General features: G+C 44.6%; 2 protein-coding genes across 2 annotated transcripts in view; one reads left to right on the top strand and one right to left on the bottom strand.

The window, feature by feature from the left end:
• Nucleotides 1-7,462, top strand: part of VWA2 (von Willebrand factor A domain containing 2) — a 34,058-nt gene extending 26,596 nt beyond the window's left edge. The window contains exons 8-13 of the mRNA XM_015421501.1: nucleotides 260-315; nucleotides 945-1,052; nucleotides 2,060-2,638; nucleotides 3,101-3,652; nucleotides 5,862-5,984; nucleotides 6,941-7,462. Of these exons, the coding sequence (XP_015276987.1) occupies nucleotides 260-315; nucleotides 945-1,052; nucleotides 2,060-2,638; nucleotides 3,101-3,652; nucleotides 5,862-5,984; nucleotides 6,941-7,110 (1,588 nt within the window). The 3' untranslated portion in view covers nucleotides 7,111-7,462. The remainder of the gene's footprint in view (nucleotides 1-259; nucleotides 316-944; nucleotides 1,053-2,059; nucleotides 2,639-3,100; nucleotides 3,653-5,861; nucleotides 5,985-6,940) is intronic.
• Nucleotides 7,463-22,076: 14,614 nt separating this feature from the next.
• Nucleotides 22,077-27,098, bottom strand: part of AFAP1L2 (actin filament associated protein 1 like 2) — a 111,937-nt gene continuing 106,915 nt past the window's right edge. Inside the window, exons 18-19 of the mRNA XM_015421517.1 lie at nucleotides 26,064-26,186; nucleotides 22,077-24,818 (exon numbers count right to left, since the gene is read on the bottom strand). Of these exons, the coding sequence (XP_015277003.1) occupies nucleotides 24,792-24,818; nucleotides 26,064-26,186 (150 nt within the window). The 3' untranslated portion in view covers nucleotides 22,077-24,791. The remainder of the gene's footprint in view (nucleotides 24,819-26,063; nucleotides 26,187-27,098) is intronic.

Genomic DNA, 27,098 nt, shown 5'->3' on the forward strand with positions numbered 1-27,098 from the left:
AGAGTTGGCCAGAGCAGGACTGGGAAAAAGGAAGTGGATGACGACACAATTATGTTGTGTGACTCCCTCCCAAATCTGCTTGTGGTAGGGAAATGTTGAAAAAACCTCTTTGTTGAGGTACCCTTGGCCAGGCCCTAATTCCAAAGCACATATCTGCAGAATTCCACCCATAATATTTATCTGAATTACTGGTTTCTGTTTTCATTGTGTAGCCTTTAAATATCATTTTACCTCATATTTTATACTGTGTTTTTTTAAGGTGGAGGGACATTTTCATTAAGCATCCATCTAGATGTTATCGTACCGTGTGCCCAGGTAAGATATGGTCATTGTAAATCTTAATTAGATGTACAAGTTACTCAAAAGAAAAATAACAGGAAAATTAAGGTGATACGCCTTCAATGGGACATCCTTTTTCTCCACAGTAAGACCCAAAACACTCTCAGTTCAGTAGGGTCAAACTAGTTGAGATGAGTGGTACTCTCAGGAACAGTGTTGGTGGCAAAACAGGAGTCCCGTGGTGGGAGGGTGGTATCTATAGAGATTTCCACCCCTTCTTCTGTAAATGGAAATGCCATTCCATCAAAGAATCTGCAGCATTGAATACATATCAATATAATTAAACAAGCAGTCTCCATTGCTTGTTAATGCTTTCCCCTTTTCCCCAGTAACTTGATTAGGACCTGAAGAATTTAAAGTCTTTTGCTGTTATTGTGATTTTTAATCTTAAGCAACTGGGCAGCTGACCTCTTCCAGAGTTTTATTTTGCTTATCTAGGTGGCAAGATCAGCTCCTGCTGGATACAAATCAAATCAAGTACTACTCTGATTAGATGTATCATGAAGTGTTGCTCGGTTCTCCTAGAGCTCAGCCCTGCTTACACTTGAAATACTGGCAGTATGTTTACCTCATATCCCCTTTTATTTCCGTTTCCTGATTTATAGATCCTTGTGGTTCCCATCCTTGCCAGAATGGAGGTACATGCATTCAACAGGGGTTAGAAGGCTACCAGTGTGTTTGCCCAATAGGATTTGGAGGAGATGCCAATTGTGGTATGTGTGGTCTTATGTACCAGCACTTCAATCCTACAACAGCTCTGGGTATCTGTGTCCTGTTTGTTTTATAATGGGGAAGAAGGGAGAAAGACAAAGTTTGAGTATCCTAACAAATATTTTTAAGTAAGAGGGAGAAGGGTTATTTTGTATTTCTTGCTTTAAAGCGGAAGTTATATTAAACCAACTGAGGTTCATTTCTGAGTAAACATATTTAGGATCATGTTATGAGGCTTCAGCCTAAGGCTTGCTGGAGAGTAAACACTTGCTGGGAAGTAAGTTCAGGGTATGTCAAATGGACTTGCTTCTGGGTCAATACACTTAGGAACAGGGTTTAAAGATTCCTGAGAAAGATCATTTCAAGATATGTTTACTGCCTGTTTTGCAAATCATCATTGCTTTATTCTCCATGCCAGAAAAAGGCTGTACCCCTTAAAGAGCAACAAAAAGGGAAATAATTTTGAAAGCATTTGAACAGGAAGTGCTAAAACTGCAGTATCCAAACTCACAGGTCTCTTCTGAAGATTCTTAGCTCTCTACATAAAAGAGATTTATGATAGAGGACCAAGTCTATTTTTGCTGGGAATTTCTATCAAGATATGCATCAACCAATTCATTTCTAATTATACATCTTGGGGCCTGAACCATTTGTTATTTAGCGCCCCAGGATTCTATTCATAGCAAGACAGTCAGCAGGCTCCAACTAGCTTTCTGCCTTCCCTGCTCTCTTGACCATAAATAGAAGTGAACAACTGAACCAGAGATATCCCATGTTTATATGAATTGGGGCAAGGATCATTGAAGATGTAATTGCACTATTAATCTTTCCTGTCAAGCCCACTAGGTTCCATGGCTGGGGTCTGTCCTGGCTCCCTCTCCTACTCCATGCAGGAGAAACATATTTTTTGAAAAACCTCAGTGATTTGAATAGGCTAGAATGCACCAAAAGACTTTAATCTGTTTCTGTGGTTTTTTTTTTAACTTCTTGGATACTTTAATTTTTCCAGCACCTAAGCTGAGTCTAGAATGCAGCGTGGATCTTCTTTTTCTGGTGGACAGTTCATCCAGCACCACCCTTGAAGGATTCTTGCGTTATAAAGCTTTCCTGAAAAGATTTCTCCAAGCTGTGTGGCGTAAAGAGATTTCAGGAAATGTGAGTGTGGCCCAATATGGCAATGATGTCATGGTGGCTGTCAGAACTGGAGACCATGCAGATGTACTCGGTCTGGTGAAGGGCATTGATTCCATGCAATTCAGTGGAGGAAGCACCTTGACAGGCAAAGCTCTGCAGTATATTACACAGAATGGATTTAGGAGTGCAGCAGTCTTTGCTGATGTTCCCGATGACCTCCCACGTGTGGTTGTCTTGCTCACAGATGCAAATGCTCAGGATTCAGTGGTGGAGGCAGCTGAGGACGCCAGAGGGCTAGTGACTTCTCTCATTGCAATTGGCAGTGAATTTTTGAGGGCAGAGCTAGATGAAGTTACAGGGAATCCAAAACAGACAATTATCTATTCAACTCCACAAGATCTACTCAACAAGATTCCTGAACTCCAGAAAAAAATCTGCAGCATAGATAGCCAAGGTAAGGATGTGGTAGTCATCGGTATTTCTGCAGCAGCTGTTGGCTGGTGATATTATTTGAATAGGCTGTTGTAGGATGTGTATTCCTGATGTGTTCTTGGAGATGTGTAATAGAACTCAGGAGCAAAGACAGTAGTACTTCATAACAAGGTTCACAAAGTCTAATAGTCTGCAGTGAAACATTTGCTAAACAATCTATGATGTTTGTTCAATCTGTTGTTCAGGGGGGGAAAACATTGACATAATGCTAGAACTTCCTTTAGCAACTATTGCCAGTCTGGAGTCAGGACTTATTCAGAACTGAAGCTGACTAGATTTCCAAATCTGTTGTCTCTGAGCCAGAGTACAGAGCTACAAAATTATTTTCCCTTTCATTTGAAATCTTTAGGAGCCTCCTGTCCCCATCTATTCTGTTAAATGATCAGTGTTCTAGAAACCCTGATGTCTGTCCCTCCCTTCTTAGGTTGCTCATCTCAGTCCCTGGATTTGGTGTTTACTTTAGATTCCTCAGCATCAGTTGGAAGAGAGAACTTTGCACAGCTAAAAAACTTTGTGAGTAGCCTCTCGCTCCAGTTTGATATCAATCGGGATCTGACACAGGTAGGCCTTGTTGTTTATGGGAAAAGGCCCCACACCACATTTGGTTTGGACACACACATAACGAATTCAGCTGTCTTTGAAGCCATCAACCAAGCTCCCTTTGTGGGTGGCTCTTCCTCTGTTGGCAGCTCTTTGCTGCATATTTTTGAAGATGTCATGACCATCCAAAAAGGAGCAAGGCCTGGCGTGAAGAAGATCGTGGCATTGATCTCAAGTGGGGCTGGAGTCGAGGATGCCATAGTTCCAGCCCAGCAGCTACGTAACAACGATATATCACTGCTTGTCATTGGGATAGGACATGTCCGAACAAGCTCACTGCTGAGGATTGCAGGTTCTCACAATAATCTGCTACAGATTCCCTCTTACAATGATCTCATAAAGAATGAAGACCTTATCATTGCAAGACTATGTAATGGTAAGATTTTTTAAAAAACTCTCTGGGTGTGTTGGTATCTGATTATTGCAGTACATGTCATGGGTAGTTGGTGGTGTTGCACTTGATCCTGCATCCTGTCTTAATCAGTACTTAATTCGAAACTTGTCCTAATCAATTTGCCTCTCCAAAAATGTGAGATGGGTGGCCACATGCAAAAGGGAATGGGTGTCCTTTAATGGTTGGATGGAAGAGTGTGAGGAATTTCAGACAGACGATATCTAGTGGTTGGATGGAAGAGTGTGTTCCAATAGTGCTACTTGATATGAAGGGCAGGAAAAAAACTCTCTCTGCTGACCATCTCTTCAAAGCCAGGGGGCTAAAGGTGCAACATCTGATGCTACTTCCTACAATATGAACGGGATGTGTTGTTGGATGTGTTTTTGTTGAAGATGAGAAGTAGAATTCAGCTTTCAATTTCTCTTCAACTTTAGCAACACTTACAAGTTATTCAAATCTTCTGAAAGTGTCTAAGAGCAAAGAAATTCCAGGCTGTGGTCAGATGACAATCTTACCGCAGTCTGGTGCCGCCTCTAATTTGTAAATGAGAGTTTTGATCAGACTCCCCCCACCCCCGCCTCACTGCACATTCACCCCGTGGTTGATCAATAAGGCACAGCAGCCACAGAGTGGGGTGGTTGGAGAGTTGTAAAAGGTATTTGTCTTTTGAGGATGCACATAAATGGTTATTGGAAGCAGTGCTTCAAATGCCTGGCAGGATTGCAGCAGCCATTGGCCAATGGGATTGCTGAAGGAGGCAGCTGGCATTTGTAGTGTAGCATGGGGGAAGTGTTTTTGAAAAATTCAACATTTCAAACATTTCAAAGCCAGGGGGAGGGAACAGAGAAGCCTCATCCTGTGTGCTGCTGGTGTTTTTATTTAAAAGCTTGGTGCAAAACTGGAGTCACAGGCATCGTTCTCAGACTGCCCCCCTCCCTCCCTCTCTGAAAAAACCTTATATTTTTAATTAACCCCTTCCCCACCCTGTGTACCGGAAAGCACAGAAAAAAGTTGAAATACAGTGGTGTCTTTCTTTGGAAGTTTTTTAAAAAAGAAAACACAGTTGAAGGTTCTCTGTGTGTGTGTGTGTGTGTGTGTGTGTGTGTGTGTGTGTGTGTGACAGAGAGAGAGAGAGAGAGAGAGAGAGAGAGAGATATGAAGGGTGATACTGCTGACACCAAGAAGGACCAGATTTTCCCTGGTGTCAAATAACTCCAACTCGAAGACTGGTGAGGATGGGGTGCCAAGGACTGGAGGATGGGAGACAGATGTTGCTGTCTGATCATGCATTTTAAATCTGGAAGGGAACAGCAATGACATCGGATCAAACAACTCGTCTGATCGCAGCCCCAGTGAACTATACTGTTCATCAGATCAGTAACATACCATAAAGCTGACGTAATTATTTGAGACTACAGGCTTGGCTGATCTTTTTAAGTGTTAGTGTGTTCTGTTTACAAAACAGAAACCCATGGGAATGAGCTGGTGATCTTTAAACGAATGTGCTATAACAATTTATTTAATGCTTGTGAAGTAATGTATTGTCAGATCTTCTCCACCTATGTCTCTCTCTGTGTAGGAAGGAAGGAAATGTACTGAGCTTCAGAATAAAAAAAAAATTTGCTGGTTGAGGTGGTATGCTATAAATGACAGAGTAACACACTGAACTCCCTGACATAACACTGGAAAACATTTTTTTTTGTATGCGTTCAAATGGAAAGTTCTTAGAGGAAGATCTGATTGGTCATATGAATAAGACCTAAGATAATGTTTCAATGTCATTGTAATCCTAACCGTGTATACTCAGAAGTACCATTGAGTTCAGTAAGTTTGATTAGAACTGAAGCCCTATTATACCAGAACAGTCTAAGCCATGCTTTAATTGTGGCTGTCAGTCTCTCTTCCCCTCCACTGAAAGCTGACTGGACAGCCATGAAAGACTTTGGTGGGCTTTATCAAACATACCTGTTTGACTTACAGTTTTCCCTAATAAAATCAGACTTTGCACTGAATGCTTCCTTTTTCCTCTAAGCAGTTCCTGCCAAATAAGGAAAGATGTCCACAGACTTCTGCTTTGCCACACTAAATCGAATGGCCATCTCTGTAGCATTAGGAAGAGTTAGGCTGGTTTTAACTTGTAGCTTGACAGTCAGTGTGGACTATTGAGTTGTTTGTGTTCTGTCTCTTTCAGAGGCTAAGAGGCCAGCGAGCCTCTGCAAACCCAATCCCTGCATGAACAATGGCGTATGCATTCCTGAAAATGGCAGCTACCAGTGTCAATGCCAAGGCTGGGAAGGACCTCACTGTGAAAAGAGTAAGGCTCCTGGAGAGCAGCCAAAAGGCCTTTTTCATAGCTTCCTTCCACAAGGGTGTTTTGCTCCATTTGGGATCTCAAGTGGTAGCAGTGTTTTTCAGAGCATGTACATGATATGTCCTCCAGTTGTTCCTTAACTGATCACTTCCATGGTTTCCCCCACTTTGTTCCATTCCTTCCAAACCCTGCTTTGGTTTGACCTTTCCAAAGAGATCATCGTCAAAACAGTTTTGTCTACCATGTTGACAGGAAGGTGGGAAGTTTTGAGCCTCCCCAGGCGCATCATACCACTGCCACCCATGTCACTGGCAGGCTTTTTGCTGTTTTTTTTAACCAGTAGGAGCTCTTTGTAACCTAGTGCTGAATTTTTTAAAGCCCTCCCCCAGTGTGGAGTTGGGGGAAAGGAGTGGGTGAGAAGGAAAAGAGAGGGAGTGCACAGAGATTTTTGCCATGCAGAAGCTGAAAATTTCCCAACAGTTCCCCCCCCCGCCATGCTACTCAAAGGCTTTTTGTGGCTTATTGCCATTTATCTATTTCAATTATTAATGGAAATGTTATGTTTGAAGAAGAGGGGGGGGGACAAAAAAGGTGGTACAACTCACCTGGAGTCACCACAGAGTATGTGTGGAAGGGAAGATTTGAGAAATGGAGGAAAATGCCCAGAAAAATCCTGCATGTGGAAGCTCCATTGCCTCGCATATGCCTCTCCCTTCACAGCAGCAGTGAAAGCAACAAAGACAATCCTCACTATGAGGAAGCATCTTAATGCTAAGAAACCCCTGAGTAGGGTAGATAAAATGTATTATTCTGATCTGCGCAAACTTCTCAGTGGACTAGAGATAAGACGAATCAGTGTACAGTTTGCTCTGACTAAGATATTTCATTGTATATGAAAGAACAAACACTGAGTGTTGCCTTGATAAACAATCATTCTTCTCTTTATGTTTTATTTATAGGAATTCAGAGGGGTGACGCTTCTAGAAAACGGATGCATTCAGGAAGACTCCATGTTCAGCAAAACTATCATGGTGGGCAGCAGTTATACAGAACTCCCCAACGTTCAAAAAGGCACATACAACAGACTCACTGCGGAGGTCAGAGAATGACTCCTACCTTGAGCTACTGAAAACATTTGTACGAGGACACTAAGATCTAGGCAGTCCTTGCAAGCAATAATGCTGATTCAAAGCACAAGAAGTTTGCACAAAATCACTTCTGGTACACCGGACGAGATTTGCAAAAGTTAGCATTTTTACGTTAAATATTTATTATTGATATACAGACACTTTCAGAATAAGATCAGCATCTCTTCTGCACATTGAGCTTTATACCTCTGAATATTTTGTTTTTCATATTGGACTGCAAATGTTAAAGGACTTTAAGTTGGATCAGGACTTTTAAGTGATCTCCAGCCATACTGGTCACTGGATGGCCTGGGGCCTTTGCCACATGTGCAGCCTTGTGCATGCAGTGCCCACTCCCACATCAGACAATCTTGTGACCTTTAGCCTGGGGCAACTGCTGCCACATGGGAGTAGCATGGCTTGTCAATGATCTCTGGCTTGAACCCCCAGCATCGCCCTGCCATGGATCACCTGGCAGCCTTGGCCAGAGGCAGCTGCTGCATGGATGTCTCCTGTTTATTGGGCTTTACTTGGCCTGGGTCCCAGCGTGCACGTGGCCAGCCCCACACACTGCCACGCCAGTCGTAGTGAGTGGGGTGGTGGCACACACGCCTGAATCCCAAGTGGTGAATTGCCACTGGGAAATCAGCCCCGTGTGCTGTAGCCCCCCGCTCACAAAAAGACCCTCCCCAACGATCAGCTGAAACCCTTTAAATCTCTCAGGAGGGAGAGGGGTGGCCACGGGTGGCTGCTCTTGGGATCAGAGCTTGGGGATGGGGCTTGGGGGTGTCCCCGTTGACCCCCGGAATGCCCCCCAAATCAATCACCAAGTCACATGCTAGAAAGAGGCTGCTGAGAGGGGAGGAGGTAAAGTTGCCAGCTTTAGGGATGGAAATTCCTGGAGATTTGAGGGGTGGAGCCTGGGTAACAATTGTTGCCACTCTCCAGGTGAGGGCCAGAGATCACTCAAAATTACAACTGCTCTTCAGGTAGCACAGATCAGTCCCTCTGGAGAAAACAGTGGACTCTGTCATTATACCCTGCTGAGGTTGCCACAGCAAATTGACACTGTTTCCCCAAAGCCAGAGCATTCTCCCAGAGCCCCTTTCTAGATCTCGTTGTATTTATTTCCACAACGGGCCTTATTTCTAGTTAATATATATATACAGCATCTTTAATCAGTCCCACATTTGGTTTTGTACTTTGTGGTTATATGCACTTTAATATTGGATACAATTTTGCAGATTTGTAAAAAACATTCACTTGGTGTGATTTGTGAATATTTTGAATGTGCTAATTAGTGATTATTTTCATACACAGTTTCTCCTTTGGGGATAACTTGTACTGTGTGTCTCCATTGTTAGAGCTGTCAGCAGGTTTTTTGATGCAGTTGACTCCATCCTTATTCATCAGTTAGAAATATGGGGTCGGTGTTAGAGGAGGAGCTCTTCAGTAGCTTCTATTTTTTCTTGTCTGATCAGCCACAAAGAGTTTCCAACAGATGAGTGAAATTAACAGGCTGGGATCTGTCTTGTGGAGTGCCTCAGGCTTCCATTGCTCTTCAGTATTGAGATGAGGCTGCTGAATGACAGAGCATGGAGCTTGGGGTTCAATGCTATCAATATGCAGGTGACATCTAAATCTGTATCTTATTATCCAAGCCTCCACATACCTCTCTCTCAACTCTGAATCAGTGCTTTCAAGTTCTGGTGAAGTGGCCAAGGCAGAACAAACTGCAGCTGAATCCTGACAAGATAGAGGTGATACTGGCTAGGAAGGCTGATGGTTTAGAGCAGGGGTGTCAAACATAAGGTCCAGGAGCCGGAACTGGCCCATGAGTAACTGGTGCGATGGACTAGAGGAGGACCTCAGACAGATGGAGGGAACAGGAGGCTACTGGCCAGGGGGTGAGGGGTGAGCAGAGCCACTCTGATTGTGGTTTTAGCACAGTGGAACAACCTCATCTGCAACAGTTAAGCAGAACCTGTTTGCTTCAGTGACAGACTCACTGGTAAGTTGGGAACCACTGCAGCCACATTCACGCTGGCTCAGGGTTCCAAGGTGAGGTTACACACCTCTCTGCTTGGCCTGCAGCTCCAGGGATCAATGTTTGCATGGGTCTGTGTGTGTGTGCAGAGGATCCTCTGCTGGGGCCTGCTGGCAACCAGTGTTGCCACCATATTCATACAAACCCATGCGACAGCTGTGCTTTGGCCCATGGGGAGCATTCTTTGGCATTTTCTTCCACACATTGGGGGCCTAGTACTGCCACCAAGCATGCAACTCGGTGTCCGCGCCTCCCTCCCCCATGGAACACCCGGTGGCCTTCAGCCATAGGTGGCTATCACCTCATGTGGGGCGGTGCCAGTGATCTCCAGCCATACTGGTCACTGGATGGCCTGGGGCCTTTGCCACATGTGCAGCCTTGTGCATGCAGTGCCCACTCCCACATCAGACAATCTGGTGACCTTTAGCCTGGGGCAACTGCTGCCACATGGGAGTAGCATGGCTTGTCAATGATCTCTGGCTTGAACCCCCAGCATCGCCCCGCCATGGATCACCTGGCAGCCTTGGCCAGAGGCAGCTGCTGCATGGATGTCTCCTGTTTATTGGGCTTTACTTGGCCTGGGTCCCAGCGTGCACGTGGCCAGCCCCACACACTGCCACGCCAGTCGTAGTGAGTGGGGTGGTGGCACACACGCCTGAATCCCAAGTGGTGAATTGCCACTGGGAAATCAGCCCCGTGTGCTGTAGCCCCCCGATCACAAAAAGACCCTCCCCAATGATCAGCTGAAACCCTTAAAAGGGGTGGCCGCGGGTGGCTGCTCTTGGGATCAGAGCTTGGGGATGGGGCTTGGGGGTGTCCCCGTTGACCCCCGGAATGCCCCCCAAATCAATCACCAAGTCACATGTTGCAATATTTAATGTCCGGCTTTCTGTACAAGTTAAGTTTGCATTTTAACTGTGCAGTAACATGCAAAATGCCTGATTTAGAGTATTCTAATGAATGAACATAACACTAGGAGTGGGTCTGAGGAGCTTAGGGGTGAGCGAAAGGTGCTTGGGTCTGATGTATCAAACAGGTGAGTCAACAGTCTATTGCATCTCTTATAAAAGCACCCTGTCCTGCCAGGCCTACCTGAAACTATGCTCTCTCCTTTGCCGAACGAGACTGTGCTATATTTAGCTGCACAGCAGCTGTGACCACAGCAATTCTGTCCAGTAATTCAAACATGAAGATTGTTTTATTCTGTAGCATCCCTTAGGTTGTAGCTGTGTTCAAGGTAGTCTTGGCAGTAAAAACTCATGAAGCAGCTTGCTTACAGATTAGTGCCATTCATTTTCACTAAATGAAGAGAGGTGGAAGAAGAGAGTTGGTTTCAGGAGGCCAGTGTTAGGTCAAATGCATTTTGTTCTTGATTAATGAATGACGTCCCAAAAGTCCAAGATTCCCCTCAGAGATGGTGGGTGTGTACAAGAATTGGCAGTGCCTGTATTATGGCCTCACAAATCTGGAGGTATAATTCAGTCTATTGCGATGGTGACAGGTAGTTTCACTTATCTTTTCTGCTCGCTCTGCTATGTTGCCTGCTTTTTCCTATTAGGAAGGAATCCTCAAACTGCCAATTAGTTTCCACTGCTACCATGACCCAAGGCACCCTATGTCATCAAGCTTGTCTCTCTGCTCTTCTCCACAAAGTATCTTGTAATACAAATTTGCCTTGCTGGCTTCCATGAAAGGAGACTGGATTATGGCTTATTCACATGCCATTGGAGAGGGGGTTGAGGAGTTGGTCTTTAACGACTGGCCTTGGGCAAAATCACTGGCATATGATCTCACTGTTGATCAGTGTAGTAGAATAAGAGGCATAGCAGCAGCGGAACAGCCTGCTTTTGCATCGGTATATCTGGTCTGGTGAGCTCAAAACAAAACCCTGCCAGACTTGAAAAACAAGCTGAAAGGCCCCTCTGCTACTACTGGGAATAAAATGTGGTTGAGAGAGTTATCATCTTGCACCGATAGATCCTTATGGTGCAAACGGACTCGCTCGTACAAGGCTGTTTTTATTTTCTGCATGGCACTCTCCCAGGCTTCAGTTCACCAACAATGGCATTCATGTCCACAAGCAAAAGAGGATTGGTGTTTGCAATGCAGTGCAATGCAGGAGAGAGGCAGAGCAGGGATTCAAAATAAAAAGACAGTGACAGACAGGGCTCAGTGTTTTAAATCTTTTTAAAAATAACTACTCCATTAGTTCCAAACACAGGAAGAACATAGGGAACAAAGAAGAATGGTTTGTTTTATTCAATTAAAAAATAAAAAGACAAAATAAAACTGAAGAAGAAAGTACATAAAAGGAAATAGCATGTAGAAGTGGACGTTAGTATTGTTCTATACTAATAACTTCAAAGGGATTATCCAGACAATGCTTGTGACACCTGTGAAACTACATCCCATGTGACCAGCACCAAAACGGGGGGGGGGGGGTACCTGGGAAAGTTTCTTGTTTTTCCAGGGGTATGTGCACGTGTGTTTCAGTTGTTCTGAGCATGTGATATTCTGCCTTGAGAAGTACATAGTAAACCTATAGTGTGGAAGTGTATGAAGTCAGAAGAGCTTGCAAAACAAAGCCATTCCCTGGTCAGATTTTTAATAGTAAAAACGATGGTATGTCAGCTGGAGCTATGTGGTTGTCAGCACTGCTTCTCATTTTCCCCATGTTTAAGGCCTTCTCTTTGGGACAGCATGGATCATATTAATCCCACAGCACGGATTACTTATGAAATGCTTGTTGCATTAATTCAACTTCCAGCCAAATTTGCCTCTAGTCATTCTTCTCTTCTTCCTTGTGGCCTGCAGTGGTCTGTTAATAAGGACACTGTGGTATTTACAACTCTTCTGGACTTTCCTATGTCATTTTTCTAACATCTGCAAAACGTGTCATTTACACCTGGAGTGTCTTCGATGAAATGCCAAATTTAAAAGCAATCACCCTCATACATTTGGGGGGAAGCAGTATTTTTTATTAGTAAGCATGAATGCCTTTAGACATTTTTACGTGCACATATGCTGTGCGCAGACAAATTGGTTATTTAGGAATGTTAAAGTAATTAGACAAGGAGCACTATCAAAAACTCTTCTGCAGTCTTGTTTTTGTTCATTAGGGAGAGCCTGAACAGTGAATAGTCTGAAAAGGCATATGGTTGGACCAGTGGATCAAGAAGCTAAGTAATTTTCTTGCAGGTTCAGGGACGATAAGGGGCGATACAGCGGGAAGAAAACACACAGAGGCTAAATTTTGGTGAAAACACGGCCACAGCTTTTTTATTGACTACAACCGAAGGAGCATTGGCACAGCATGGGGATGGATCCATCACTGGGTGACCCACCTGCTGCCCAACAATCGTCCCCCCCCCCCGATGTGAAGAAATACATTTTCTCCTGGAGGGAAGCTAGCAAACAGCAAGCCTCCACATGATGTTTTAAAAGTTTTTGTTTCTACAGACTGGGAAAGAGGAGGTCCATCAATGGCTTTCCAGGCACACCTCTTAAGAAATGCTAATGGGACTAGCTAGAGACAACGGAAGGCCCAAACTAACCCCTTCTCCCCCCTCCCCTCTTCAAGCAGAGAGCAGAGGTTTGGAGGTGTAAAATGCTGGATAGTCATCAGGAAGCAGGTTCCTGGATACAACAGGAAAAGATGCCTTGACCTGGGCTGACCCAGGTCAAGGGGGAGGAGAAACAGAGAGGGTAAAATTGCCTTGCAACAGGAAATAGGGCTCTTTCTTTGGGATGCTTTGGTGAGGAGGACTCTGAACTCTTGTCTGCAAGCAGGTGGCCATATTGACAATGCAGTTGGCCTGGACATCAAAGACAGCCTGAAGGTGATGGAACTCTGTAGATAACTAGAACAGCTAAGCTAAAGAGCCTGTCCTAGATTTTACCATCAGCTATGGCATGTATAGAGAAGTTTATTTTGTTTCCCTTGCTCAAATCTGGTGCTGTGCTAAAAGTACTTGTAAACATTTCCTTTTTAATAAATACTTTAAATTTCTGATGCTGGTAGTGGTTCTCTGTACCAATCTGCCCTATTTGGCCAAACTTCCTGGAGGATGCTGCAGTCCTAGATCCTTTCCATTCCAGTTTTCACCCAGGTCATGGGATGGAGACGGTGCTGGTCGCCCTGACTGACGACCTCCGAAGGCATCTGGATCGGTGTGGCGGCACTGTTGCTGCTCGATCTGTCGGCCGCATTTGATACGGTCGACTACCAGTTGGTGACTCACCGCCTCACTGACATGGGGGTTCAAGGGCTTGCCCTTCAATGGTTTGCCTCTTTTATTCAAGGTCGGGGACAAAGGGTGGCGATTGGGGGATCAGCAGACCCGGAGGCACCCTTCTCGATTGTGGTGTGCCTCAGGGGGCAGTGCTGTCCCCAATGCTGTTCAATATCTATATGCGCCCCCTTGCCCAGATTGCCCGGAGGTATGGGCTTGGTTGTCATCAATATGCGGATGACACCCAGCTCTATCTGATGCTGGCCGGCCGGTTGGACTCCAACCCAGATGACCTTCATCGGGCATTGCAAGTTGTGACTGGATGGCTCAGACTGAGTCAGCTGAAGCTAAACCCGGCAAAGATGGAGGTCCTGGGCCTAGGTCGGGTCGGTTCGGGGCTGGGACTCCCCCTCCTGACCTTCGATGGGGCGCCTTTGGTGCCAGCGTCGGGGGTTAGGAGCTTGGGTGTGCTCCTGGACTCCTCTTTAACCATGGAGGCCCAGGAAGCAGCCACTGCCAGGTCTGCCTTTTACCATCTTCGGCTGGCTCGGCAGTTGGTTCCCTTCCTTGACCGCGATGACCTGGCCACAGTGATCCATGCGACGGTCACCTTGAGGTTAAACTACTGTAACACTCTGTACTTGGGCTGCCTTTGTCGCAAATCCAAAAGATGCAGCTAGTGCAGAATGTGGCAGCCAGGCTGTTGTTGGGTCTCTCTAGGCGAGACCACATCCGGCCTGTGCTGAAGGCACTGCACTGGCTGCCAATAGCGTACCGGATTCGCTTCAAAGTGCTGGTTCTTAGCTTTAAAGCCCTCTATGGTCAGGGTCCGGCATACCTGAAGGACCACCTTTCTCCATATGTTCCCCCAAGGGCACTACAGTCGGGGCCCCAACATCTTTTGGTTACCCCAGGGACATCAAACTCGTGGTGACCAGGGCCAGGGCCTTTTCGTGGCAGATCCTACCTGGTGGAATGAGCTCCTGGGGAAGATCTGGGCCCTGCGGGACCTTGTGCAGTTCCACAGGGCCTGCAAGACGGAGCTCTTCCGCCAGGTTTTCGAGTAGGAGCCGCCGCTGCCATTGTACCACCACTGCACCGCTACCGCAAAGTGCGGGCTGCCATCGGGGTGCATGATGGCCTTGGGCCGAAGATCGGATGGCAGTGTTGTCCTGGAACTTGCTTCGTTGTTCTGGGTCCATCTCCCAGAACGCATATTGGAACTATGATCTTTCAGAGCACTTTATTGTAATTTTGTATTGTTTTATTCTGCTTTCAACTGTTTTATTATGGCTTTGTGCCCTTATTGTTAGCCGCCCTAAGCCCGTTGGGGAGGACGGGATATAAATCTAAAGAATAAATAAATAATAAATAAATAGACCTCTAACCATTTTGGACATGCTATTCTAAAATGAGTTCCAGGGAGGGGGTTGGCAAGCGGCTATTCCCCCAGGGACGCACAAAGCAGTAAACCATCCTCATGGTAGCCAGACACTGGGCTACCAGGAGACACTGAGGCAAGGCGTCTGAACTTGGAAGGGGAGCTGAGGGCCCTGATCCCCTCAGTGGGAAATCTCTATATTGATCAGGTGGTGGTAGTGGCTACTTCAGAGTAAAAGAAAAGTCCCTCTAGGGAGTTGAGAACCACCTAGAAGGGCAGGGAAAGAAATGCCACCCCCTCAACCTGCCTGCTGGGGGGATAAAACTACAAGACCTGGCATCCATGTGGGCCCTGGCCACTGCATGTTCCCCCTGCCTCCTGGTTGTGGAAGCCAGCTGGCAGCCCCTGACCTGGGCATGTGACTATTTGGCTCCACCCCAAGACCCCTTAAGGGACTGGTGGAGATGGGCATGAACTAGGCCTTCTAATATTCACATTAATCACTGAAGGGAAATTAGGGTGCTTATATGCCTCATACTACACAATCTATGGAAATTCTTCTATTATAATAATATCTGTTTATGCCTTTATCTACATGTTATTACTATTTATTTGCTCATTTATTTATTTAGTATTAACTTCACGCAACCAGCAACTATTCCTGGCACTATTAAAACAATGAGCTGTAAACTCTTGAGGCTAGTTATGAATTATAAAGCACACTGTGCTTTTTACCTGGTGACCATGTGTCGTGATGGGTAGAGCTTAGCTTATAGTGACCCTCGGTGTTGTCTAGCACTGAAGACAATGGGGGGGGGGGATTCCCCTGGCAGGTCCCCTCGGGCCTGAGTGCACTGCTAGCATTCTGCTAAAGGAAAGCTGGGGAAGCTAGAAGCCTGAAACAGAGCTGTACCCAGGTGGGCTTGACACCTACTCCCACCAAGCCAAATCAGCGGGGTAACCTGGACCCGCACCCAATCAGTAGCTTCCAGAGATCTAGGAATACAGAGCCTGGTCTATCCCACCTACTAGTACCCCAGTACCGTTGGGCCCCTGCCAATGTAGCCACCCAGCTGCCACAGTCCTTGCAAAATAACCAACACTGGTGGGTAAACCAGGTGCCAAACCTGCCAAACTGAGTGCAGGGCCAAAGAAGCGGCAGCTGCAAGCCCCAATACAAACTGGTTGCAGCCCAATGAAACAAAAAAGCAACCGATGTGCAGGAGAAAGTCATGGACTCCCTCGTTTAAAGGCTGGTCAGTGATAAGTGCATGATGTAGCTAGAGGTTTGAGAAAGAAGTGGCCCAATCAGTTTCTAGTCAGATGGAGCACATGGTCAAAACTGGTTGCAGCTCAATTAAACAAAAAAGCAACCGATGTGCAGGAGAAAGTCATGGACTCCCTCGTTTAAAGGCTGGTCAGTGATAAGTGCATGTAGCTAGAGGCTTGAGAAAGAAGTGGCCCAATCAATTCCTAGTCAGATGGAGCACATGGTCACCGATTAGCAGAAGCTTCCAGTGTGCTCCAACCCCTAAGCCAAAGAGAGAAAGTGAAGGTGAGCCAGTTGCTGTCTGAGCCCCTCCCCCTCAGGGTTGCTTTAGCTAACAAAGCTGGCCAGCCAGCCCAAGCAGCAGCAGGTCCCACCCCCAAAGAGCCTGCGGGCAGCACGAGGCTGCTGCACTGCCCCCTGCTTCACATTGTCCCCAGCTCCCGATCCACAAAGATGGCATTGGTGAGTCCAAGCCGTGCTTTGGATTCTACAATTTGAAATATTTGGAAACATCACAGTCTGATGAAGGAGCCCCAGCTTTGACCCAAAATCCCTGGTGCGGTTTCTGTAGTTACTTAACAGTGAGAAACATGTGTTCTGCATCTGTTGTCTTACTACCTTTTCCAGAAGTGTGTTGCATAGCTTTTTGTTGCAGCACTTTTTAATCAGGAAGAGAAGCCCTGTTTCCAGGGGTAGCCACTTGCTGCTTGTCATCTACAGGAGGGGCTTGACCTCTGGCTTGTCTAGGTGTCATTTCCAGATAGTTCTTCAGTTAAACATAAATGTATTTGTGTTCTATTCACACAATCTCATAGCACTTCGAGTTTCCAAGGCCTGATTCTAGAATTAAAAACAGAAGCTAGGACTGAGCTGTAATGTGTGTCCTGGTACTAATCAAACCCTGATTATAAGAGTTTCATGCTGATCAGTATCATAGTGTCCAGGTACGACCCCCTTAAGAGAGGGTTGTCAGGGGTAGTTGACATCTCTGCTATATAGTTCTGTCCACCCTTGATGCTGCCTCAAAAGCTGTTAAGAGATATGGATGGTAAACAAAGCTAATGCTCTCAAAATGGATTTTGTTTTGTTAGAAACAGCTTTTTAAAATATTTGTGGTTCTCAAAAATCTTTCATGAAAGAGGTACAAGTAATAATGGCTTTTAACAGAAGATAAATTCCTCACTGGGCCGGAATTTTATTGCATTCACAGCCGAGAATGAAAGTTGAGGAAGTTGGGAGTTCTGATGGGCTAATCCCAGAGAGGTAGTCTGCCAGTGCAAAATTAAACAGGAATCTAGTGTCCCTTAAAATGCTTTTGTTAAATGTTATTAGTCTTTGTTAGCCAGTAAGAACCAAACAGGAGTCTAGGGGCATCTTAAACAGTAAGAACAGCTGTTTGGATCACAGTATATAAAGTAAAAGAACAAGATCAGACTGCCTACATAGGACCAGGTATTGCTTTTGTTCAGAAATCTGTTGTAGTATAATTTAAATGAGTGCCTTAAACACTTTCGTGACTACTGGCTTTCTTTTAAATGATCAAAAATCAGATACCTAAAAGTTTGAGACTAAAAGGGGCCTGATTCAGGATAACTTGGAGGCCCATGCATTAAGCCATATAATGCCAATGCGGTGGTAATGGAAAGTCTTAACCTCAGCAGGGGTGGAAGGCCTGTTAGGATGATCCTGATAGGCTGATTCTGGGCTACTCTCAGGGAGTTTCTGGCAGCTATTGTTCATGTTCCTATGAAAGCCCAAGTCAAGCTATAGAATGAAGAAATGTGTCTGGCCATTGACACAATTGCTTCCAGGCATCCTCTTCCATAGAACCCATTTGGCTCCTTAGTATATTGAGGAGTTGGGGGTGAAAAGCAGGCAATGCTCCCTCTAAGCTGTGGTCTTGTGAGCAAAAATTCAACTTTGTGAGCTACTGGCATTAAAGTTGTGAGCAAGTGATTTGGCTACTGCATAGATTAGTTTGCTCTGGAGCCATCCTTTCTGAGCTAAGACAACAATGTGTGATCTGGAGGCTGAAAAACTGTGAGCTAGCTCACACTAACTCAGCTTAGGAGGAACACTGGAAGTAGGTCAGATGGCATCTGGAATGACATCTGGAATGCAGTGGAGGCAAACTCACAATGAATCCAACCAAACCCAAGTTAGAATGACCATGACACTGAGGGTTCCAAAATCTCTACAGCTAGCCATCCAGCTGAGCTCTTCCAGATAGTGACGGTGTATTTTTTTAATGTGTCCCCTCATGACATTACCCTGGATGTTTGGAAGCTTACTGGCAAATGTGTTAAGGATTTTGCAAATCACTCACATCTGGAGCATTGGCTCAGTAGTAGTGCAATTGTTTGGCACGCAGAAGGTCCTAGGCTCAATCCCTGGCATCTCATTTTAAAAGTTATGTGAAAGACCTCTGTCTGACATCCTGGAGAACTGCTGCTGGTCTGAGTAGACAGTACTGACCTTGATGAACCAAAGGTTTAATTCAGTATAATTCAGGTTTAATTCAGTATAAGGTAGCTGTGTGTGTGTGTGTGCACGTGCGCTGTCCTAGACAACAGAGCTGAGTGTGGGTTTTGGAACTGAAACCACCTTGGTTGCCCTAACTCTGGTAGAAAATGGGATGGGAAGCGCACCCCTTGTTCTGCTGGCCCTCTCAATGACATTCACTGTCATCAAGCATGGCATGCTTCTGGACCAGGATATTAAATACATATATTTGAGGTGGCTTGGCCCATTTGGAAGTGGCTCAGGTTTCAACAGTCCTTCTATGTCTACAGCCTTTATTTAGAATATTTCATTTTTCAGCATATGTTGCATTTACTCTCAGTATAAACTGGATATTTTTCTGCACCCACCAGTGGACATTAACATTTGCATCTTGGCTGGGGTTTTTATAGCCAGAAGGAATCATGTGCACATCATTTTCTGTTGCTCAAGATTCAACTGTATCCCAGCCCTGATTTAATCAACCATTTAATGTACAATGGATGAGAATGGTTTTATCATGTGGGAATTCCCATGAAAGGTAAGAATTCCTTAGGAAATTGACACACCAGGCCCACAGCTTCCACTGATTTTCCATGAGTAAGGCATATTGCAGACTTATCTACCAGGCTAGCTTTAATGGTGGTCCAAGGAATGATTTAACAGCTACAATTAATTTTTTTCTTGGAACAGATGGTAAACGTCTGATCACTTTTGCCACCTAACTAAGCCTGAATTTTGTATCTTATATATGCAGTTCTGATCCTAGAGTGTGGATCAAAGAACTTGTACATGGGAGCTGATACAAGAAGGGAGGTCTACAGATCTGGGTGAAACCCCATGCTTGCAGGAAAATCCCAAACTTTTTTTAAAGGGGGGGGGAGATCGCACAGATAACTTAAAAGTGAAGCAACCCCCATCGATTTTGACCACTGTGTGAGAAAGAGGCGAGGGAAGGGGAGGGCAAAGAAAGGGGAGGAGGCAGGAGCAGAGGGAAGGGAGGCGGCTGGGCTGCCAGGGAAGGGAAGAGGAAGAGCTGAGAATGGGGAGCGAAGATGGTGGCAGACCATGAGAGGAGAAACGTGGTGTGGAAAAGGAAGTAATGTAAACAGGATTTCCCCTCCTCACAAATATTTGTGTGTGGGAGGGGTCCCTTTCTTGTTTTGTTAGTGGTTTTGAACCCAGGCTCTGAATTGCATCCTCAGTTTCCTTGTAGCGTCCCAAGCTTTTCTAAGGGAGAAGAAGAGCCTTAAGCAACAAGGAAAGGCAGGATATAAACATTTAACTAAATAAAGCTAGCTGATTGCTTAAAGTGCAGCCGACCCTCCTCTGTCAATTTTGGGGCGGGGAGGAGGTTGATTTCAGACACTTTTTTTTCCAGTCATCAAGCAAAGACAGTCCAGCTTAACCTGTGATGGTCCCCAGTATCAGCCAAGCCATGATGCTTTTCTAAAGAGGCAGTCACAGTCATCCCTGAATCAATGAGCGAGGACAGTTCAAGTGATGCATGTGCAATTCAAGGTCTGAGCGTGTTGAAAATGGGACCAGTGGACAGTCAAGCAACCCAGTTTTGAAGGCGCTCACACTTTTAATAGGGTTGTTCTGAGAATGAAGTCTGGAGGGGTAACTATGTATGCCACCCTGGCTTTTCTGGGGAAAAGGGGGGATTTTTAAAACAAATCTAATAAATGACTATTGTGGACACACGTACATTATTGCCAGTGCATGTGATATGTTGCAAGAGTGCCCTCTAGTGAACACAAAAGGAGCATTATTCCTTAATCCACTATAAATAATAGAGAAATTCATTACAGAAAATGAGAAGGTTTTGATTATGGTAATAGTATTTCATTGCATAAAGTAAAACCTCTTGCCCTGCAAAGCTAAATCCACAGAAACACTTCCCTGTTTTGACTGTGTAAATGATTTTGTATGAGGCATTTAAAATACAACCAACATCTTTATTTTTAAAAACCGCCTAAAATAACAACGGATAGATACAGGACACTTCTACAAAAGGAAATAATAATTTTAAACTGGGAACACAGCATTCGTAGAAGCATGCTATATCTTAAAATGAACACTTTGGATTTGCTATCACCTGCTCATGTATTAAATTTATGGGTCCTGACTTGGTTATTTTGGGCAGGTAAAGAGATACAGGATTGTGTGGCCGGAAAACAGCTCTAGCAGAGAGTATGGCGTAAAAGAGTTCATTGCTGCACCAAAGTACTCCCCCCCCCCACGCGTCCAGCTGACAGGCATCTGAGCACCAAAAACCTGTACTCTTCTCTGCCCTAATGCCCCCAGCTTAAGACTTGCATCGCTAGCAGTTAATAGCAAATAATGATAATGCAATACAGACATCAGAAAACACTTACAATGGCATTGAAGTCTTATACGCTGGCACAAAATGTTTCAGATCTGAGGACTGGCCTGTAAACCTCATACTTCAAGCACAACTGCAGGCATGCTATGTTTTCAAACTTTAAACAGAGATGGTAAACTACCAGCCACTTTCTGAACAGTAGCACAATGTACCTCTTTCACATGGGCCTCGAACATTTGGACTGTGTGCGCATGCGTGCGTGCGCGCGCTTCTTTTACAAAAGCCTGTTTAACATGCTAATAATGAACATAGTTGTGTTTAGAGAACCTCCTGCCCTGAAACATAGATCATGTTAAACATCGTATAAGTAAACCTTTAGAGGTGATGTTGCCCCTTTAAAATATCAAAGAATGCTCTGCACTTGAATTTGTGTCCTGTTCATACGTATGGTCTTTCTAGAGCTCTCAAGCTCTGGCTTTTGGGGCATGATCCAGCCAAAGTTAAACACTTCTCAACAGGACTTTAGATTAGGGAATAAACCAGCTTCAGGTCAGATGTCCAATCTGATTTTCAGGGAAGTGTTTTAAGTGTATGCTTTTCTCTACCCAGGAAATCAGTAGCACTTAAAAGTTACTACCTTTGACCTCTCTTTTCCTTATAAAAGGGGGAAAACCTGGTTTGGAAAAATGTTACATATATGTGGGATACAATGGGTTGGATCCAGTGATGCCCAAGCAGAAGCAAACAGCCTTAGTGTAGTTTCACTTGCGCACGATTTTGTGCAACATTGAGCACTTTCCTCTCTGTGGGATACAATGGGTTGGATCCAGTGACGCACAAGCAGAAGCAAACAGCCTTAGTGCAGTTTCACTTGCGCAAGATTTTGTGCAACATTGAGCACTTTCCTCCCTAGATATTATAGAGGCCAGAAACTGGTTTCTTAACTTTTTGTGCAAGGGGCAATTCAAGCAAAGGAAGAGTAGCTTTGACTTAGTGCAAGTGGCTACCATGGCCTTTTCCTTGCATTTCTGCATTAGTGGTATTTTATACTGGTTCCAACCAGTGTTCCCTCTAAGCCCAGTTAGAGTGAGCTAGCTCACAGTTTTTTAGTCTCTGTTGTCCTAGCTCAGGAAGGACGGCTCCAGAGCAAACTAATTTGTGCAGTAGCTGAACAACCTTCTCACAACTTTAATGCCAGTAGCTCAGAAAGTACAATTTTTGCTCATGGGACTCCACAGCTTAGAGGGACCATTGGTTCCAACCCAATAACTTTGCAAGTTAGTCAGGATTTTCCCCCTCTACATTTAGAGGCTACAGTGCACCATTAGTGGAGCAGAGGCATTCATTGTCTAAAACTATTTTAAAATATCTAGGAGATAAACCATGAGTCCCCTAGGTATACCATTAGGCATATGTTCTAAAATGGCACAGGTATGATAACTACTGTTGTCATGGGCACTAAGTAGGTACTTGTGATGCTCATCCAGTTTCAGTACACAAATCTCTATAAACTACAACAGGCATTATCTGGAGCAATTGCATGGCCCCAGTGACAAAACAGTGAGAAAATTTAATTTCCCCACAACTGAAATGCTAATTGTGAGAGGTCTGAATCTTCTGGAACAACTGATGAACACAAAGGCACACTTATCTTTCAGTAGAATGATAGTGTGGAAAGAGTCTGTGGGTGGCAAACTTGCTAAATTCTCAGCTGCTGTTTTTAAAGCAGTGAGTATTTTGATGGAACTACACAAACATTTAAAGCCTGAAATTTTTGATGTTGAGCCTACACCTAACCCTGTTCCATAGGCTGATGTTACCCTCTTTGAATTTCCCTGAAGAAAGATTTGTCCTACTTTGCTCTATGTACACTTCTGTTCATAGGAACACAGGTGCAGAAGGGTGCATTGAAAGGAGGGAATTTCCAGTTCTCCTTCAGAGGAGGAAATCCTGCTCTGAGTGGTTTTGCTCCTCAGACCATACAGGCTCTTCTAAACTTCTTGCAGTCTTGCCTACTGTGGTAGAGGGGTTGGAGGAGCCTATCCTGGATCGCATCCTCACTAGGAATAGCGCTGGGTTTCTTTGAGGCTGTGCAATTGTGGAGCTATTTCTGTTTTTTTTCCTTCTTTTTCTTTTCTTCTATCAAAGACACAATTGGGGGAGGTGGTGTCCTACTCACTGGACCAAGGAGGCCACCCAGTCTTTCTTCCGAGAGGCAGAGTTTCTTTTGCATTTGCCTGGGAAGTCTTTTCAGGGGCTATGGTACAGAATGGAACAAACAACATGACATCCATTGTCTAAATCTGTGGGTCATTCTCTGTGGGTCATACAATTGGTGATTCTGGCATTTACTCCACACATCTGAGAACACCACGTGTCTGGGTTAACAGCAATCAACAGTGTTGCAAAGGGATATATAAAAACAGTGACACTCAAACTCTCTCTAGTTTGTTGCAGCTTCTCCTTGTGGAGTAGACAAACACTGCACAAAACCTTAGCTCTACCTTCATAGTCCAATAGGATGGACCTCCAGTGTCTAAGATGGCCAACGATGGCTTGGGAAATTCCTGGAGGTCTGGTGCTGCTGCCTGGGAAGAGAGCTCAGACAGGATGTGATGCCATACGGTCCCTCCTCCGAAGCTGCCACTCCTACCAAGGAAACTGATCTCAGTAGTCTGGAGATCAGTTGTAATTCAAAGAGAACTCCTGGCCCCAACTTGAAGCTCGTAACCCTACCGACACCAAGATGTCTTCTTTATCTTCCAAAGAGAAGGAACACATTTTCCACAATCATTCGGATGGGGTTATGCTCCAAATTCAACAGTAATTTTTAAAATTGCTTTTCCATCCACTTGCCACTTATACAGCCTACTCTCTCTATTGACTAATGTACACAATCCAGAAGCGATGGGGCATCTGTGAGTTTATAATCTACTATTACATGTATATGGAGCATTCCTGAGCTACTAAAGTGCGTTAGAATTATTCAGCAGTGCCTTAAACGTATTCTAAAAGATGGGAATGAAAACCCACCCCTTTGTCATTTCATTTTCAATTAACTTTTGTTTCCCCGTCATCCAGCTATGCTTCCATTCATACAGTACACTTCAATGTTAAGGGAAGATCCTTGCACAGTGGGACGCTTCCGCAGCACCAGTCCTGCCCCTGAGGTGCAGGAGTTCTTTGTGTGCATATGGAGTCCCTTGGAGCTCACCAGATCAGGATGCACTGCTACAAGCTCCAAGGGCCCAGGAGAGAGGTTTCCTTCTGTGTACCAGCACTACACTTTGAAACTTACATCGCTGTATGCTTTGGATTCCAGATTTTTTAAAATGAGAAATCCTGTACACAGCTTCTAATTCTTAGCTGTGCTATTGTGTTTCCCATGAGTGTCTCTCAGATTTTCTTCATTGCTTAGCAAAGCTCAGCCAAAGGAGAACACAGATATATGAACTGGTAGTTAGCTTCTCAGTTGTGTTTTCCATCCTTGCCTATGCTACGGCCCTGCTGTAACAAAACAAAAAGAATGTACAACAGATCCTCTTTGAAGTGATAACTCCATGTTCTGTTATTAATGACATATCTTGGATTGTACAATGATAAAACACCAACACAGGAATACACAAAAGCATCCTTATGTACAGCAACATTTTTACGACATCAATGGGGTTAGAAGCAATGTTTTCATTTGTGTTAACTCTCTTAGCTATACAGCACAACTCTGCTAAAAGGAGAAGAATCCTTATTCTGAAGAAGACCGTGTGGATATAGGTCCCAGGCCCATCGTTTCTTCTTGACAGATGACACGGTAAGCTGCCAGCTGTGCTTTATCTCATCTGGACCTTTTTGCCTACTGGCGATAAGAGTCCTTTGGTCTATGCAGGGCCATTTATAGTCTTAAGTCCATCCTGGATGCTGTGGTTTCCTAACTAGCACCTTTTCTCTCCCATTCCTGCAAAAGAAAACACAAAAGCTTGTCTTTGGGATTTCAAAAGAAATATAATATTTATCTTAAACGAGTGTTAGATGCCTTTCCATGGGAATAAAGGGGCTTGCATGTAAATTAAAAAACAAACACCCCACACAGTCAAAACAAACTATATAAAAAGAAAAAAAATGTCCAGAGAAAGAATTATGGTTTGTCACTTACACAAATAATAGCCACTAATCAAAAACACAAAAAGCCTTCCATTTTTTTTTTAAAATGCTGCTCATAGAATTAATAGTTATTGGATGTGAACATAATAGTTTAAGTATATTCGTTACTACTTGTATATTCCAAAAATCTCTAAATCTCAATTCGATTTAAATTGTATTGCTCCAAACACTTAGCATATCCTCTCGCATCTCATGAAATGGGCTCTAGTCCAAGAAAGTCAGTGCCACAATAGGAGTGTGTTGGTCTTTAAAACGAGCCACAGAGGTCCTATGTGGTCTTGCTGTAACAGACATGACCATCCATTTGGACTCCAAAGCATTTGAGACTCAGACAAGCAAAAGAGCTTTTCTTTAGTTAAATATCTAGTAGCCCACCAATGTTCTGTATCACAAAGCTACCCCCTCTGGTCTGGCACATAAGGGACCCAAACCAGCAGGCAGCACCTTCCTATTGTCATGTACTTAAGATATTGGATCTTTTGTGTACCTGCAGCCCCCTTTTTCTGGAAGTGATACCCAACCAAAACTACTTACTTTTGTATTTTAGACCTCCCTCAAAACAATCAGAGATACCATGATCTTGGATAGGAGATGGAACAGAATAAAATAGCAAAAAGAATCAGACTTGAGTGCCGGATAGTCTGAAAAATGGTTTAGGCAGCTGATGGAATGCTATTGCTGGTAAAGGTAGATGCAACTGCTGTGTAACTGGCTCACTGCAGCAGTATTTCCCATGAGCCAAAAGGAAGAACAAAATGAGGAATGTAAGTAATAATGGCTTCATGGCATCTCCCAAGCAGATAGCTTACCTTCCAACATAGATCTCTCCCAGGTGGCTAAGCTGGATGGTGCATATGTGATCTGTCCCCAGCCCCAACTGCTATGCTATGTATTAGTATTGCCACACTGATACATGTACGGCTATTTCAGAGCAGCATAATTAACCAAGGCTGCTGGGACCTGCTCATTTAAAACACCCGGATAGTGAGTATTTTATGTCATGGTAAAACACAGTGGGCCATCTCACTGTGGGCCTTACCTTTGCTTTCTGTAGAACTGTTCCTTTCCCTGTGACCATAACCGATAACGGCCGGTTTTTCAATGCCATTGCTGAATTCACTGGTGAGTTTTCTGTGCCATTCACAGGGTTGGCAACTTTCACCTGCATTTACAGGACAAAAGGAAATGGCTGTGGTTATACAACAGCCATACATTTCCTCAGCCACATATCAGAGGGCATTTTGTGCACAGAGTTACAGACCTCTTATTGTTGATAAATTGCTGTGCCCAATCGAAATGATGAGTGCACTTGGTCTCTCTCTCTTTGTGTGGTCCTATTTGATTTGTGAAAGCCAGTGCATGTTGTGATAGCTAATCGGCTTATACAACTTTAAAAAGGGATTAAATAAATTCAAGGAGGATCAGCAAATCAATGCCTATTAGCCATGATGACTAAATGGAACCCTTATGTTTAGAAGTATAACTTTAAGTACCAGAAAATCAGGACAAACAGTAAAGAGGCAGCATGGTGTAGTGGTTAAGGATGGGCATGCATTTCGTCACAAACCTAATTTCATCACAAACATTGCCCAGTTTGTGAGCTGAGGGTCATGCAATCGTGCCTGCAACAAACCTCTCACGAATCTCCACAGTTTTTACAGAGGTTCGTGCAGTTCATGCGGCAGACATGCTGGCGCTGATCAATTAATCAGCAAAGCAACAGGGGGGGATGGACTTCTATAGCCCTGGAAACACTAATAGTGGCCCTCCAAACACCAAACAAAAGAGGCCTTTGTGGGACCTGGGGTGCGGAGGAAAGCATGGAAGAGCCTAGGTCAGGGGTGGAAGGGGATGAAGGAGAGGCAGAGGAGGGGTGCACGGTGGCACAGGGGAGAGAGGAGGCAGAGATCCGAGGCTTGAGGGAGAAAGGGGAAGGCAATCTCCTTTTTGCAGAAGCTGCAGGAACTTTGGGAAACCAGCCCATGGGTCAGTCAGAGGGAGGCCAGGTCAAAAAGGGGGGCCTCAGGAGGCCCGGAAGTTGAGGATTGCAGGGTTAAAAGGAAAAAGAAGGGGG

Source organism: Gekko japonicus, unplaced genomic scaffold, assembly GCF_001447785.1.
Source record: "Gekko japonicus isolate JY-2015 unplaced genomic scaffold, Gekko_japonicus_V1.1 scaffold1116, whole genome shotgun sequence".
NCBI classification, from domain to species: Eukaryota; Metazoa; Chordata; class Lepidosauria; order Squamata; family Gekkonidae; genus Gekko; species Gekko japonicus.